This window comes from Physeter macrocephalus, chromosome 11 (assembly GCF_002837175.3).
Source record: "Physeter macrocephalus isolate SW-GA chromosome 11, ASM283717v5, whole genome shotgun sequence".
In the NCBI taxonomy this organism is placed as follows: domain Eukaryota; kingdom Metazoa; phylum Chordata; class Mammalia; order Artiodactyla; family Physeteridae; genus Physeter; species Physeter macrocephalus.
In genome coordinates this window covers 87,998,893-88,016,241 of record NC_041224.1, presented here as the reverse complement: position 1 = coordinate 88,016,241, position 17,349 = coordinate 87,998,893, and the positions used below count along the sequence as shown (strand labels likewise).

Here is a 17,349-nt window from a genome sequence, read left to right as displayed (position 1 = left end):
ATCTCTGAGAATGGAAATAAAAATGTGATTATGCAGCTATTATTATGCAGCTCACCTAACTAGCACAAGGAGATGAGACTGAGGAAGCTGCAAAGTTCATCCTTGTAGGAAAAAACAGGGGCTTCCTTAAACCAAGTCTGATGGAGGAGCTCAGATGAAAGGATTATGGAGTCAGTGCTCTGAGAATAAGCACCCTTGGAACATTACAAGGAAAGAAAAAGTACCAGAACTATGTTGGGAAAATGGCGTGACAATGGGAGTGAACTAGTTTGAAGAGAGAAAGCAAAAGATAATTTAAGTGGGCCCTTCACTGCATAGAAAAATGCTGGGGCTAGTCTGAGCTGATGCTTCTATAAATGATGTTCAGCTGTAGCACAAGTGATGTTTCCACGTTTCTAGAAAACACTAAGCTCTCCTGGATGGTGAAATGCCAAGCTGGTGGTGATAAACAGCAGGAAGATCTTACCAAGCCAAGGGTGAGTGGACAGAAAAGAGGCAGATGAACTTCAGCATGGTAAGGGCAAGGCAATACATTCTGGGAAAACTAAATGATGGTTATGAAAGATGACAGGCTCTCAGCTGTCAGTTACAGCCCAGAGAAGAGCTCTGAGCATCAAGCCAGGATGGGTTGTGGCAGAGAGGGGCTAGGGTACAGACTCAGCTCTTCTCTCCTTACTCTCAGGACTTGGTAACTTCTCTACCTCTGGTTAAGGAGTGTGTGGAAAACTTGCATATGAGGATGGATAGCTGTTTCAAAAGTATAAAGTTATCTGTAATAGCACTCCCACAATATCACTTCACTTCTGTAAACAGCTTAGGATAATGGCAAGGAGGAGAGTTAGCTAAAAATGTTAAGTAGAGTTAGGGGTGGAGATGGTACCCTGAGAAAAACAATCTGTGGTGCTTAATAAGCACCATCTGTCAAAGTTGAAGGTCCAGAGTACAAGGAAGGTGGGAGGGGAGTCTCCAAGGCATGGGGAGGGGAAGACCTGGGCAGAGGGTGATTTGTGGTAGTCCAAGTTTCTGGCACTCAATCACTTACATTTAACTGTTGGAAATAAAGTTCAAGCAAGCTTCCTTAAGACAGAGCAGCCTTACAAACTACTTTGAATGTGAACTTTTACAATGAGCACCTATCCTTTTGCTCACCTGCACATGCACCCAGAAAAGCTGATTGGGCCAGTCATGTCCCTTAAGATCCGTCCTTCACAGCCAATAAGGGGCCAGGAGCCAGGGGAGAGTAACACCCTCCCCCCTCCCTTCCTGCTTCCTTGTTGGTGCTCTGGATGAATGATAAGGAAGGGGTTGGCTCTGGGGGTGAGGTGGTCTGCAGGATGGGATATCCATGACAAGGATACAACACCTTCTAGAGAAGACATTGCCTCTGCTTAAGTTCTAGGTCCCTATGTAGCTATGGGGACAAAACTATTAAGGAACCTTAAGTAGTTTTTTGAAATGCAAACCTAACACTGTTTACAGTTTCCAGAAAGACTAATTGAGGTGTTGCATCTCCAGTGGAGTCAAACTGGAAAACATTTTCCTTCCCTTGTATATATAAGACTGTGGTTTGTATACTGCCGGAGTATTAAAGAAAAAAGACGGCACTGGAGGAGGTACAGTGAAATGAAATGGTCAAGGGATGGTAGGATCTTTGAGTTAGACACAAGCAAAATCTTGATCCTTCCCTCCCCCCACAGAAAATGATCAAAGCTTGGCAGCTCATGAAAGATGCCTGTTAGGTCTAATCCCTTTCATACTTGAATGAGATGGCATTTTCTAGGCTTAAGAAAGGTATTTTGGGATAATTTAAAAGGCATCACGGTAAAACTTAGATGACCTAGGAGGGATAGGAAATAGACTTTTCTGACTGGGGGTTAATCCAGCACACCCTTGAGGCCTTCTTAGGTTTGGTCTCTTCCCCACCCTCCAAGAGAGCCTTGAGGACATGTCCCCTGGGCTCACCCCTGCTGCTGAGAAGGCAGGGGAGGTCCCCAGATTTCCACTGCCTGCAATAAGAAGCAAGCAGCTTGTGGGTCCTGTGAGTGGGTCACCGTGACTTGAAGGGCAGCAGCTTCCACCAGGCACCCTGAGGGGGTGTGCAAAATGAAAACATTAGAACCTTTATTTCTGTTTCCTTGTTTTCTAATGAGATGGGTTAAGCTTTACTAATATTTAACATTCAGGCTAACCTTGGGACCCACTGGTGTGTGGCATTCTAAGGAAAGAGGGGAAGATCCCCCTGCTTCCCGGGGCTGGGGGAGTATTTTAGTATGTCTCTCTCATTTGTTTGTTGCCTTTCAGCAGTTTTGATTTTTTTTTGGCATATGTTTGCATGTGCCTGGTTAAATAGACTCACTGATTATATTATTTAGTTCTAACTAAACTAGCCCTTATGAAATGGACCAATGATTTCAAAAGATTCCTGCAAGAAACAAAACTGAGGCCTGAAGACAATACACTAATCATACCAGCACAAGTGAATGGCAAGAAAATGGCAGAGCTGACGATTATCCTCCTCATCGTAAGAGCTTTTCCGCAGCCAAATTATAAGGTAAAAGTAATGATCTAGTCAGATCAGACAAGAAATGGGCTATAAAAATTTCAAAAATTCTAATAAGATGATTTGAAATATGGATTTTACACACTTTTACTTGCCTCGAGATATTCCCTAAGGCAGTAGGAAGCCACAGCAATTAGCAAGACAGACATATTGTGATTTTGATCTTAGCTTGTCCTGTGGGTGATGGGGAGAGGCGATAAGGAACAGACTGTGTGACTTTGGGGGAGACGGAGGCGTCAGGGGTGATGCTGAGTGCTTCTTCTAGCTTGGGAGATGTGGGGTGGGGAACATTAGGCAGCACCAACTGAAACAGGCATCTGGGAGCATGTGTGGGGAAGATGACTTCAGTCCTGAGCACGCTGAGTTCTAGGGGTTCCGGGGGGGCATCTAAGTGGAGATGGTCACATGAGCCTGTACAGTAGGCACCTCCAACTCAACATGTTCTACCCTGAGCTCCCCATTTCCCCATTCAAACCATGTCCCTATCCATCAAGCAACTGATGGTGAAAAGACCTAGTTTCCCTGAATAATTAGCCAATTAAAGACGCAGACGTAGAGGACGGGCTTGAGGACACGGGGAGGGGGAAGGGTAAGCTGGGACGAAGTGAGAGAGTGGCATGGACATATATACACTAGCAAAGGTGAAGTAGATAGCTAGTGGGAAGCAGCTGCATATAGCACAGGGAGATCAGCTCGGTGCTTTGTGACCACCTAGAGGGGTGGGATAGGGAGGGTGGGAGGGAGACGCAAGAGGGAGGGGATATATCCCAAGGGATAAACAGGTTATTCCTTTAAAATGCAAATTCCTACTTCAGTGGTTAAAATGTACTCTCTGTTCAAAGCTTGCTGGGGTCAAGTTAGTCAGAACCACAGGGTAGCCCTCCTAGGGCTTCTCTCTCCCCTTCATGGCCCACCACCAAATCGCCTCTCCTTCCCCACCAAGAAAATGGATTATTTTAAAATGAGGGTAGGAAGTGAGAGGCAGGCTTGGGTACAGTAGGATTGGGGTGGAGGGTGGAAGGAGGAAGGACTGAATTGCTAGAGACAGCCAAATGCAGGGGAGGGGGTGTTGCATTAGCCAGTCTTCACCACTTTGCATCCCCCTTCATGTGGCCAGTCGTCCTGCCTCTAGCTCGGGCTTGGGTGCCCCTGAAATCTTGCCTTTGGATCAGGCCTGGAACAGGCACAGAGTTTTGCTTTGCCCTGGGTGGCTGCTCAGTCCTAGAGATACATTCATCCAGCAGTCAGAAGTGAGGATTTGAGTGTTTTGGGGGGACCAGATATGATGAAATTTCCTAGCTAATACTGGATGTTTTAGGGTGCTGAGAAAGGACATACAAAAGCAATAGTAGACAAAACAGGGTGTTTCTTATAGGAAAGCAGATTCAGATCATTGCGACACCTTACACTGAGTAATTACACTTTAAAACCAGCATTGATGACCTTCAAGATGAAGACTCTTCTTTCATTTCAAAAAAATTTCCTGGGCCTTGAAATAACATCGTTTCAGGTGAAGTGAAGAAATGTTGGCAGGGTCAGCTGTAAGACCTTCCAGCTCATTATCTCATTTTGTCGTAGATGCCCCCAATCCACCCATCCATTCACACTGAGGGATTCATAGTTCAATTAATAATCATGTCAGAGATAGTGTTAACTACTGAGCACAGATTATGTACCTGAGGTAGTATATACTATGTATTTGATCCTCACAAGAGGTCTGCAAAAGAAAGACTGTAATAAGTCCCATTTTATAGATAAGGAAACTGAGGAACAGCAGATTTAAGTAATTCATTCAAAGCTACGAGGCTAGTAAGAGAGCCGCAGTTGGGCCAAATCAAATCTAGACAAAGCCTGCAATCTTTGCCTTCCTGCATCTGCTTTTAAAAGATTGTCCCTGGCTCCCTAATGACTGTGATTTCTCACTTATTTGAGACATTAATTATGCCTCAATTAAAATTCCTATCTAGCAACAAGATTTACATTTCATCATTTTTTTTCTTAAATACAAAAAAAGCCAGTCTTATGATGTGATAGAACAATACTACCTATTCATCAAAACCTGAAGGTAGATGTAGCTTTCATCTTTAGAGGGCATTCTATATATTTGAACAGAGTTGCGTAGTGGTTTTGTTTTTCATATTGATTTTACAGCTAGCTCTGAAAAGTGAATGAGTGATCATTTTACTTACCAGAGCTAACTGAAGCAGATATTTGTGAAGTCACTGGGCGGGGGGCGGGGGGGGGGCAGGGTGAATCATCTCCAACTCAACAGGTTAATTTTGGAGATCTGAGAGATATTTTTGTCTCACTGCAGTAGAAGAGCAATCATCACTAAAAACAACATCTACTTACATGATTTCTTTAAACAAAGCTTATTCATCCCCTCCCCCACTCTCTTTTGCATCTAAAGAAAACTAGTGTCTCTCGGAATAGTAGGTCATACTCAGGCATAATAAAATATAGAGTCTATTTATATAGTGCATTATGCACAGTAACTCATTGTATCCTTGCAACAACTTAACATGCATGTACTAATATCACTACCACCACCATCGCCACCATCATCATTATCATCAATTTACATCCAAGGAAACCATGCAAAGGGAGATTAAGCAGCTTGTTTAAAACTACCATTTAGGAAGTGGCAGAGCTCGATTCAGACCCAGGCAGGCTGCCCCAGAGTCCCGTGCTTCAACCCGCCACACTAAACTGCCATTCATGAGGTGATAAACATCAATTCGTTTAAATGTTTTTTTGAATTATTGCCCATTTTAAGATGGAGATTGAGCTGGTTTTTTCCTCAGAAGAATTAATGTTTTAAAAAACCATGAAGCATTTCAAATATACAGACAAAACAGAAGATAATATAACAAACTCTACTTGTATGGCCACCACCCAGATGGAACAAATCTTAATATTCTGCCCTCAAAGACAGAGGCGGGGGTGAAGCCCTCTGTTTTCAACTCCCTTTCTTTTGTTTTCAACTCCCTTTCTTTCCCTTCTATCTCCTCAGATCTAATTGCACTTCAGAAGTCAAGGTGTCTTTTTGTCTCATCCATGTTTTTATACATTTGCCTCATGAGTATGCATGCATCAGCATTATATTGTTCAGAGTGTTTGTAAACTTCAGATAAAGGTGTCACATTGCACAGATCCTTCTGTATCTCTTCATTCAACATCTTTCTTGCAAGATTTATCTAATTAGTCATTTCATTGCTTATATGAATATATTCTTTGTCCATGTTTCCTACTGATGGACATTTACATTATTTCCACTTTCTGCAAGCAAATAAGTCCACGGTCGTGTCTCCTTGTGCACACACACAATAGCCTCCCAGGTTCTATAGCTAGAACACAACTTCCGAGTCCTGTAGCACAGCTGCCATTGCTTCCAGCGAGATTGCACTAATTTTCACTCCCAGCAGCAGTGTGTGAGTTCCTGTGGATCTACTTCCTCATCAACACTTCAGATAGTCCACCTTTAAAATTTTTGCCAATTTGCTAAGTACAAAATGGTATCTTGTTTCAATATGCCTTTTCCTGATTGTTACTGAGATTCAGTATATTTTTGTGTATATTGAGCAGTCAGGTCTTTCTCATCTGTGAATTGCTTATTCATGTAGTCATTTCCCCCCTAATTGGATTGTATGTCTTTTTCTTGTTAATTTGTAGGAGTTTTTATGTATTATGGATTCTGATTCTTTGCTGATCACATGACTTGCAAAAATCTCCTCCCAGTCTGTAGCATTACCTTTTAACTTTATTTATGGTGTCTTTAACTGTATAGAAATTAAAATTTTTACTCTAGTTAAATTTAACTAATTTATCAGTCTTTCCCTTTATGGTTAGTGGTTTTTATATTTTGTGTTAAAAAAATCCTTTCCTGCCATGAGTTGATAAATGAGTCTTATATATTTTCCAAAAGTTTTAAGGTTTTGCTTTTCACATTTAGGTCTTTCCATCTGGAAATTACTTGGGGATGTTGTAGGAGGTACATTTTTCTCCTCATAATTTATTCAGTGTATTGAATAGTTCATCCTGCTACTGATCTGTTAGGCCACCTTTTTCTTAACAAGTTCCCTTATTGCATGGGTCTGAGTTTTTTACTCTATTCTGTTGATCAATTTGTCTGTTTCAGTACCAACACCACACTGTCTTAATTACTGTAACTCATAATAAGTCTTGATTGGCCATAGAGAAGTTCCCCCCATTTTATTCTTCTTAGAAATTGTTTTGATTATTCTTGCCTTTACTCTTTCAACTGAACTTTTGGGTCATTTGACCAAATGCCATGAACACCTTGTATTAATCTGAGGTAAGCTGGTATCTTTATGATAGTAAGATTCCCATCCATTAACATGATATATCTCTCCATTTATTCAGAACATCTTCTCTGTTCTTCAATAATGTTTTATAGTCATCCCCATAAAGCTCTTGCACATCTTTCATTATTGTTACTTCTAGGTACTGTATAGTTTTGGTTGCTATTCTAAGTGTAATTTTTTTTCTCTTATAGTTTCTAAATGGTTATTAATGATGTATTGGAACCCAACTGATTCCTGTATATTTACCTCCAACTGAAAAATTTTGCTGAGTTCTGTTATTAGTCCTAACTTGCTTGGGTTTTTTAATGTGGACACCTACACTGCCTGCACAAAATGATTGTTTCCTTCTACCTCCCACTTCTTTTTCTTGCCTTATTGCACTGGTGGGAAACTCTAGTACAATGCTGAATAGTAAGGGTGTTATTTGGGATCCCTGTCTTGTTCTTGACTTAAACAGGGTTGCTTCTAAAATTTCCCCACCACATATAATGTCTGCTGTAGATTTTTGATGGATACTCTTATTAAGTTAAGGAATCTTCCTTATGTTCCTAGTTTGCTAAGGCTTTTGTTTAAGGTAAAAATGTGTATCTAATTTTATCACTTTCTTTGTACCTACTGAGATGATTATATGGTTTACCTCTCTTAATATGTGAATTTAACCAGTTATTAAGAGACTTTTCATTTAAATCATCATTGCATTCCCAGGATAAGCCCTACTTGATCATGTATTTAATATACTGAAGAATTCTATTAGTAAACATCATATTCAGCATTTTGCAACTATGCTCAAAGGTGAGATTGGTCTATAACTTTCTCCTAGTACAGTCCTTGTCTGCTTTTGATGTCAGAGTAAACTAGCTTCATAAAATGGATTGGGTTGCTTTTTCTTTTTCTATTCTCTGAGACTGTATGTGTTAGACAAGGAACGGCTTTATGAAAGTTTAGTAAAATGTGTCCACAAAGCCACTTGTGACACCAAGTAGCTACACTTTGGAGCTTAAAATCTAAAATCTTAATCTAAAATCTTTAGATTTTTATTTCTTTCCCCAGAGCATCCACAAAGTAGGTAGTCACTCTGAATGGTATATCACTCTCAGGAATAGATAAACACCATCTACTGGCATAATTTTTAAAAAAATGAATTTATTTATTTTTGGCTGCGTTGGGTCTTCGTTGCTGTGCGTGGCCTTTCTCTAGTTGTGGTGAGCAGGGGTACTCTTCGTTGTGGTGCGTGGGCTTCTCATTGTGGTGGCTTCTCTTGTTGTGGAGCGCAGGCTCTAGGTGCACGGGCTTCAGTAGTTGTGGCACATGGGCTCAGTAGTTGTGGCTCGCAGGCTCTAGAGCGCAGGCTCAGTAGTTGTGGTGCACAGGCTTAGTTGCTCCGCGGCATGTGGGATCCTCCCAGACCAGGGCTCAAACCCATATCCCCTGCATTGGCAGGCAGATTCTCAACCACTGCACCACCAGGGAAGCCCTACTGGCATAATTTTTAATACCATTCTCCTTGTTTTATTTTAAGAGGGGAAACTGAGGAGCTATTTCTCAAAATATTTTCTTTCTTTAATAAGTTTATTATAAAAAATGATACATGAGCACTGAGAACAGTCAGAAAAGACAGATAAGCTAAAGGAAAAAAATGAATACCCCATGGTCCCACCATGCACCATGGTTAGCATGTATATATTCTTCCAAACACTCTCCCAGGCATATGCACTTTAATATTCACAAACATGGGATCAATGAACACTATTTTCTAATCTGCATTTTCAGTCAACACTCTGCGGATATCTTTCTCTGTCAATAAATGGATTATATCATCAGCTTGATGATATAATTTCCTCTCCCAATTCTCCCATTTCCTCTCCCAATCCTCTCCTGATAGACTTTGTAATTTGTTCCCAGTTTTTGCTATAAAGGGTCTGGGGACAGTAACAAATAACCCAGCACCAGCCTGCATGTAGGGGGAAAGGGTGTCCAAAGGTGTCTCTTGGCATATGGCAGTATTCCCTCCTAATGCTCCTTCCTGAGCCAGGAGGTGGCAGGTGATGCTGAGAGGGAGCCCCACAGAAAGACCCCTTGGTTCCACCTACACCCATCCCAGCCCTCCCACCAGAGGCCTGCTTGTCCATGTCAGTCAGAAGTCATACTGAAATCAGAAGCCAAAGGGCGGCTCACCCCTTCACAAGAATGGCTGCCCTAGCCCAACTCGCTAAAGATAGTCAGACAGATGAGAGCCAAATAGTACCAGCAGGGCCTCTCATGTCCACAGGTGAATCCAATGGACCGTTGCTAGGTAGAAGGGACACAGCCACAGCTTGTCTGTTCCAGCTGAAGGCCTCCTCCCACTGTGAGCCCATGGCCATCCCTCACATCGTTCTTCCCAGGGACGGTGGCCCTCGCACCCGACTCCAGCACAGTCCTTTCCCCATGCTGCTGCACTGTGACTGGTGCTGAATTCTCACAGGACCAATGCTCGGGGGACTTGTGAACCCTCACAACTAGGGCAGTGTCCACCAAGTAGAAGTAGTCCAATAAATGTCTGTTAAATGAACAACTGAATGAATGATTTTCTGAGGCTTTGAGGCCCAGTCTGTCTGTTCAGGATACATACTGGAATGAGGTGTGTATTCACAAAATGCAGACTGAACCGAACACACTAAAAAAAAAAAAATGTACTGAACTCAGCATGAGGTCCGTCCCTTGCCTTTCACACAGAGCTGCCTGCCTGGCCCAGTCAGGCTCGCTCTGTCTGTGCCCCACAAGCAGCAGCATCACCTGGGGGCCGAGATGCATCATCCCACCCCACCCTCAGTGCTCAATTCCATCAGGAACGCTCTCTCCATGGCAGCAGCATCCATCCCTCCTGCCACCACCGGAGCCTCCCCATTCACGTCCCTTCATGCTTACAAGCTATTTTAAAACTCAGGGGCTGCTGGGGATCAGAATAGCACAGTCCATGTCTGTCTCTCTGGGTGATCCTCTCTCTCTGTTGGCAGATCTCAAACTGTTCACCATGGCAGGTGCTCAAAAACTCAGGCTCAGGCCACCAGACTGCTAACAAGGATGCCAGCAGGATGCCGAATTCAGAGCCGTGGGAGGATGCCAACTTGGTAATACGTGAAATTAGTAAATAGACTGATGCAATAAAAATGTCAGTCTTTGGAATTCTCCAATTTTTGGATAGATATAAAACCTAAAAAGTTTTTTTTAAAAAGCAGGCAATAAAATGGAACAAACTTTAATCTATATTTGCAAAAAATAAAATATAGCCTGAGACAGTGGGTATTTAAGCCTAAAGAACTGAGGCTCTTGGAAGATGCTGTAATTAGATTAATACAGTAATATGTTAACCCTCAGTTTAGCTTAAAAAAAAGATAAACGGTTAGCTGTACTAGGGAGCTTGAAACACATGAGGGAGAAGAAACCAGAAGGTACTTCTGGATGGGAGATGATTTGGCAGCCAGCAGTATGCCTTGCTCAATGTTCTACTTAATTTCTTTTTAGTGAAGAATTCTGTACAATGACATTTTTGGATTTCAGTCAGTATGAGAGTGAAACAACAGGAAAGGGGCATATGTAATATATCACTTATAATACCCCTTACCTGTATTCTACAGTAACTTTTTTGTTGTTGTTGTTCATGCATCTGAGATCTGAGATGTGAGTAAGACACAGTTTGGATATCCACTGGTGCCATGGTCGTATCTGGCCCAGTTTGCAGATGGGAGGTGGGGTGGCGGATAGCTTGCTCTCCTGCAAGGTACCCTGAGGTTGGGCTCCTTAGTTCTGCTGGGAGCCTTCCTCTGATGGAACCACTCTGAATAGGGGAGTAGCTGTGGAAACTTGCGTCTCTGGAAGTTGCCCATAAATGTGTCTTTCTCTGAGCCTTCCTTTCTAAATTAAACTTTCCTCATACTTGTCTCAAAGGCAGTAAAAGCTTCCAAATAAAATTCTTTATACTTCATGGTAATATAAGACAATACCACCAAAAAGTTTCACCATTTCAAATCAAGTCACTGGGTGCAGTCACTCTAAGATGCTGTTAATGGCTGTCCTGGAGAGTTAGGATGCCAGGGCTGTGGCCATGGAGCCGATCCCCAAGTATGGGGAAAACCCCCAATACAGGGAAAACCGGAGAGCCACCCCCTGGTCCCCACTCTCACCACTGAGCCCACAGCAGGGGGTGAAGGAGCCCAGCCCCCAGGCCCGCCCCTGCTGCCCCCCAGGGCGCTCACTGTGTGCGCTGGGCCCAAGTCTTCACCTTCCTGTTATCTTCGTCTATTATATTAGGGAGTTGGACTAGATGATTCCGCTAGTTAGTTTTATATTCTCAATTTAATAATAACCTCTTCTGAATCAGAAACTGAGTTTTTAAGTCCATTAAAAAAAAAAAAACCACCACACTGGGTATTCATGAGATGAGAGCCCATGTCAGTGGGAGGGATTCTCAGCTTTCCTTCTCTCACACTGATTTCCCTCTAGCCACCAAGCTCTCTCCCAGCTCTGCAAATGCCAGTGCTTCAGCAATGGAATGCCTCCTGCTTTTCCCTCCTTCTGAAAGCCTGGGGCATTGACCTTGGAACCTCCAGCTTTCCTTTTCTTTGGCTTTCCTCCAAAATGCATCCCCCCCACCCCCTGGCTTCCTGGGGCCCTTGACTCCTCTGTCAGATGTCAGCTTTTGCTTGCCACAGAGCAGTGGTCAGCAGGCTCTCCCCAAGGCTTCTCCCTGTGCTGACCTCAGCACCCACAGACCAAGCTGCAGATGGCCAGCCCCAGCAGGCTGCCCTGTGCTGACGCAGCTGCATACAGGAGTTGTATCCAAAACCCTAGGACCAGTTCTTCTCATCAGGCCTCACATCCCTGTCAACCCACTTCTCTGCCCCCAAGAGAAAGTGGCTCATCCTTTTCCTGGTCTCACCCATTGCTTGGGGTGCATGTTCTCTCCAGATCCAAGCACCCCTTGCTGTCCTCTTTCCCACCCCTCCCCTGAGCCCTCCCTCTATCCAGAACAAACTCTCTACTTGGGGCCTGTTCAAGGACCTCCCACCTGGTGTCACCTGTTTGTTCACTGCAAGTTCCAGGAGAGGGGGACCTGGACTGCTGTGTCCACCATGGTGTCCCTGGCACATAGAAGGAGCTCAATAATATTTAGATTTAAACCTCAAAACCCAACACTGACTGGTCAGCCCAGGAAGTGATGTCATGGGGAAAAGAATGGGGATTGAGGAGAGGAGAGCCTGGGGGCCCAGGAAGAGGCCTGAGGAGGGACGGCCGCAGTAGGACAGAGGAACTGTGGTCTTGTCCTTCCCTGGCTTTCACCCCAAATTCAATGGCAATGGCTCTCACAAGGTCACCGAGTGCCTTCTAATTGTCCATGAGGAGTGTTCAGAAACATGGGAAGACATTTTTGTTGTCACAGCACGAGTGGAGGGTTCTATAGGCATTAGTGGGCGGGGCCAGATATGCTAACTATCCTGTAATTTCTGGGACGGGGAATGCCAGCGGCACCGAGACACACACCTGGGTCCTTGGCTCACCTGACCTCTAGTGGCACTCGAACCTCCCTCGTTCTCTGCTTTCCTGATCTCCCCTCTTGGTCCTTCTCAGCCTTTGCCAGGACTCCTTTTCCTCTGTCCATGCCTGAAGTCTAGGTGTTCTGAGTTTATTCAGGGCCCTCTTCTCTCTTGCCATGCACTGTCCCTGAGTGTGAGATGTCACCTCTTGCCCACCCCCACAGGTTACTGCTTGCCAGACATCTCACCCTCCACATGCTCAAAACTTCCCTCATCCCCTTTCTCCCACTCCCCCTGCACCCTCCTCCTAGTATTATATGTGGCCCTGACACCTGCCCATTGTCCGGAAAAGAACCTGGGGGCCATCCTTGCCTTCTTTCTCTCACCTCCCACATCTAATGGGGCATCAGACTGTCAATTCAGCCTCCGTCACATCTTCAATTGTATCCACCTTTCTCTGTCTCACTGATACCATCTTAGTACTGACCCTCATCATTTCTCACCTGAATGATTGTCCATCTCCTCACTTATCTCTCTACTGCAGCTTCCATTCTAATTTCCACACTGGGATGAGAATTGGCTTTGATGATGCTACTCCACCAGTGAGAACACTGACTGGCTTCCCATGGCCTTGAAGACAAAGTCCAGACTCTTGAGCATGGCATGCTGGTTGCTGAGCTGATAATCTATCTTCTGTTCACCTCTCCAGCTTCATCCTCTACAAACTCTGAGCTCCTGACTTCAGGCCACACACAGGTGTCACCTGTCCTGCTCTGTTATGCCTGGGTCCCCTCTGCACCTGTGCATATTCTGTTCCCCTGTGCTTGGACATCGGCTCCCGGCTCACCCTCCAGGGCTCCCTTGAAGGACTTCTGACCTCTGAGGGACTTTTCTCTGCAACCACCTTTCCCTCTGGTATATTCTTATCACCATGGAGAGCAATCATCCATTGGCTGGATGAGTGACTTTATATCTCACCAGTCTGTGAACTCCTTGAGGGCAGGAATCATGATTTATTCATTGCTGCAACTAGCCAGGGATTGAAACATAGAGACTGTTGCATGAACGAATGGCTAACAGTCTTGACATTTTATTGAAATGCACTCACACTTATGTCAGGAACAATAATGATAACTGGAGCTGGCGGGGCCTCAGGACACTGACGCCTACTTCCTCCATGCAGGGGCCTGAGGCCGCCCCACTGTGCCCCTTCCCCACCTGGGCATGGTCGCCCTGGGCTGACCAGTCACTGTTCTTTTTCATTTTATTTTTAAAAATCTATTTTCAAAGTAATATTACATTATTTAAAAAGGTACATTATTTAAAAAGTCAAACCATTCTATAAGGCTTATAACAAAATGCAGCATCCTCTGGCCCACTTCTGATGCTGGCTCTTTGGAGGCAAAACACTTTAAATTATTTTAGCTGTTGCAAATAATAATGACCTCTACATATTTAAATTACATGCCTATACTGTTAGTTCTTGATTTTATTTGCTTTTAACTTCCTATTAAGGTAGGTGAGAATTTAGCTCTCTTCTCCATTCAGTTCTCCTTCCACCTTCCGATTTGATTCTATTTCAAAATTTGGTTAAATCAAACTTCAGTGATTATATTACTGGGATTGAGATGCCATTCATAGCTGAGTCATGTATGTTCTATAACTTCCATGACTGCATTTCCTTTCTTATTCATCTTGTTTTCCCAGGCGTTAAACACTGCCTTGTTTTTCTTTTGATTAGTTTTCTATCTAATTCACTCTCAAAGTTCTTAGCAGAATATAAGGTTCTTCTCAAAAGGTTCAAACACATCAACTAATCTACCACTTCAGTTTTCTTTCCTGGAGACTCTTCTGGGAGCGCTCTGTGCTCTGGAGCAAATCTGGGTGCATTTCCCTCTAAGCCTGCCCCAGGCTCTCAGCCCAGTTCTCCCTTCCTCCTTCACCCCTTCTCTCCTGTGTCTGTCTCCTGCTTCTTGGGTCTCATGGCTTCCTCTTTTTTAACTTGCTCTCCATTTCAGTGTAACACTTTGTCCAGCACAGGCATCAGCAAACTACCTTAAAGGGCTAGAGAATAAAGGGCCCAAAGTATCAAAAGGTACCTATAAAACCATTTATAATGTAACCATTAAAAAAAGTAAAAATGCTTTTAGCTTGTGGGACATACAAAAGCAGGCAACAGGCTTGACTGGGCCTGGGAGCCTCAGTTGGCTGACTCCGGACCTGGCAGCTCCCTGAGGAAGGGTACACAGTAAGGTAATTTTTTTGAGATCTAACTTATCATACAATGACTTTAGTCCAGGGGTCCCTAATCCCCTGGTACCGGTCCATGGTCTGTTAGGAACCAGGCCGCACACCAGGAGGTGAGCGGCAGGCGAGTGAGCAAAGCTTCATCTGTATTTACAGCTGCTCCCCATAGCTTGCATTATCGCCTGAGCTCCGCCTTCTGTCAGATCAGTGGTGGCATTAGATTCTCACAGGACCATGAACCCTACTGTGAACTGTGCATGCAAGGGATCTAGGTTGTGCACTCCTTATGAGAATCTAATGCCTGATGATCTGAGGTGGAGCTGAGGCGGTGATGCTAGCTTTGGGGAGTGACTGCAAATACAGATTATCATTAGCAGAGAGGTTTGACTGCACAGAGACCATAATAAATCAATTGTTTGCAGGCTCACAGCAAAACCCTATCAGTGAGTGGCAAGTGAAAACAAGCTCAGGGCTCCCACTGATTCTGCATTATGGTGAGTTGTATAATTATTGCATTATATATTACAAGGTAATAATAATAGAAATAAAGTGCACAATAAATGTAACGTGCTTGAATCATCCCGAAACCATCCTCCCCCGGACCCGCCCCAGGTCCGTGGAAAAATTGTCTTCCACGAAACCGGCCCCTGGTGCCAAAATGTTGGGGACTGCTGCTGTAGTCTAGCCGCACACCTGACTGATGGTTTGACTGGGTTCAGAACTCTACATCACCAGTTATTCGCCTTGAGAATTCAAAGACACTGCACCACTGTTGTTTAGCCCTCGGTGTTGCTATTTGGAAAACTATTACGTTAAGGGCCTGGTTTTTCTCTCTGGAAGCTTTAAAGATCTTCGCTTCATGACAAGTCTCCACTCACAGCCATACTTCTCCGTCTCCATGTTTCCACTGCCTTAGTCCCTCTAGCACCCAGGAGGGCTCATGCGATGGGTGGGGGGACCAAGGCAGAGGAAATGGAGAGGAGCACCTGGGTGCGAGGGGCTGCAGAGAAGGGAGGCACCAAGGATGAGGCAGAGATCTGGGGCCAGGGAGACAGGCTGGAAGGGAGGTCAGGAGAAGGACTTGCTCCTGGGGTGGAGGTCAGAGGTCAGAGGGCCCCTGCTGGAAGCCAGCTTTTCTCAAAGTTTTGGACTCTTTAATATTAAAAGGGGCTCCTCTCCTGGTGGAGAGGCCCAAGAAGGCTGGGGCAGCTGTGACTGGCAGACCTGCTGCAGGCCAAGTGACCCTCAAGAGAATGGGCCTGGCCTACAGCCCCTTGCCCCTCTGGCTTCCCTGCCATATGACCTGACCCCCTGACCAGCTGCACTTAGTCCTTGCCTGGCCTGCATCCTACCTGTATGACAGTCTCAGCCCCTAATGATCACCAACCTTCACCCCGCTTCAGACTTGCCTCAGACCTCAGCCACTCTCATTGGGTTACAACAATATGGCAGAGCTATATTTATGTGGAGAGGTTTTTTTTTTTTTTTTAACAAAAATGAAACAAAGAAAACCAAGGATGGTTGGAACCAGACTTCTTCATGCATAAGCATCAGCCTATCACTGACTTCCCTCCTGGGGTGAAGGGAAAGCTGGGTGACAACTCTCTAGAGATAATGCCTGGGTGCTTACTACACCTGCTGGTCTTAGTATGTACCGTCCATCATTCTCGATACAAACACCTGCTTTCTGTAAGAATTTACTCCTATCTCAATTATTCTGCCTCTCATATCCTCTTATCTCTCCCTTAAAAGTCACAGTGGTCATATTCACCCACTTGCCATTAATAAGACAATATGGCTGCTTAATAAGGAAAGTCATACTGCTTTCCACTTGAAGATTAAGAAAGTGATTTTTTTTTTTTTTTTTTCGGTATGCGGGCCTCTCACTGCTGTGGTCTCTCCCTTTGCGGAGCACAGGCTCCGGACGCACAGGCTCAGCGGCCATGGCTCACGGGCCTAGCCGCTCCGCGGCATGTGGGATCTTCCCGGACCAGGGCACGAACCCATGTCTCCTGCATCGGCAGGTGGACTCTCAACCACTGCACCACCAGGGAAGCCCAAGAAAGTGATTTTTTTTTTAATGGAAGGAAGAACTTTTCTGGAAGGGTTGAAAATGCATAGTTAATATATATTATGTTTTTAAATCTGAAAAGGGGTAAAATAATTATATTTTATAATATAAATCAAGAAAGTAAAGATAGACAAAATCCTGGCTGATGGGGAATATCAATCATTAAGGGTGCTTGGGCTAATTTAAAACTAGGTTAGAAACTCTGATAAATGTGAGTCTAAAGGGTGAGCACTTCTGTCTTCTACAAGCTTCCTGACTGGGCTACCCCTATTTGATGGACTAGAGTAAAATAAGGTGGAGACAGGGAGGCAGTGAAGAATACTGGGACCATGATATCTCTTATCTTCAGCTCCGAGATGCACAAGAAATCCTCAATACATTTTCTTTTTTTTAAATTGAAGTATAGTTAATTTACCATGTTGTGTTAGTTTCAGGTATACAGCAAAGTAATTCAGTTACAGATATTCTTTTTCAGATTCTTTTCCATTACAGGTTATTACAAGACCTCAATACATTTCTGTCTAATTCCTTCAGAAATAGACACATATAATATTATCATATAGTTTTTCTTTTTTTAAAGGAATTTTATTTATTTATTTATGGCTGCATCATCTTAGTTGTGGCACGCAGGAT

At 44.1% G+C, this 17,349-nt stretch overlaps 2 protein-coding genes across 7 annotated transcripts in view; one reads left to right on the top strand and one right to left on the bottom strand.

The window, feature by feature from the left end:
- AP4E1 (adaptor related protein complex 4 subunit epsilon 1) overlaps positions 1 to 17,349 on the top strand; it is a 149,506-nt gene that overhangs the window by 107,168 nt on the left and 24,989 nt on the right. The window contains exon 20 of one of the 6 annotated variants that reach the window (XM_055088227.1): positions 12,943 to 12,969. The exons of 4 other annotated variants lie outside the window; for them this stretch is intronic. In XM_055088227.1, the coding sequence (XP_054944202.1) occupies positions 12,943 to 12,954 (12 nt within the window). In that variant the 3' untranslated portion in view covers positions 12,955 to 12,969. Of the gene's footprint in view, positions 1 to 399; positions 486 to 12,942; positions 12,970 to 17,349 lie in introns of those variants that run through there. One more of the 6 variants, XM_055088213.1, reaches the window with a different exon arrangement.
- The window catches only part of TNFAIP8L3 (TNF alpha induced protein 8 like 3), a 40,583-nt gene that overhangs the window by 10,594 nt on the left and 12,640 nt on the right, over positions 1 to 17,349 (bottom strand). The gene's annotated exons all lie outside the window — the stretch shown is intronic.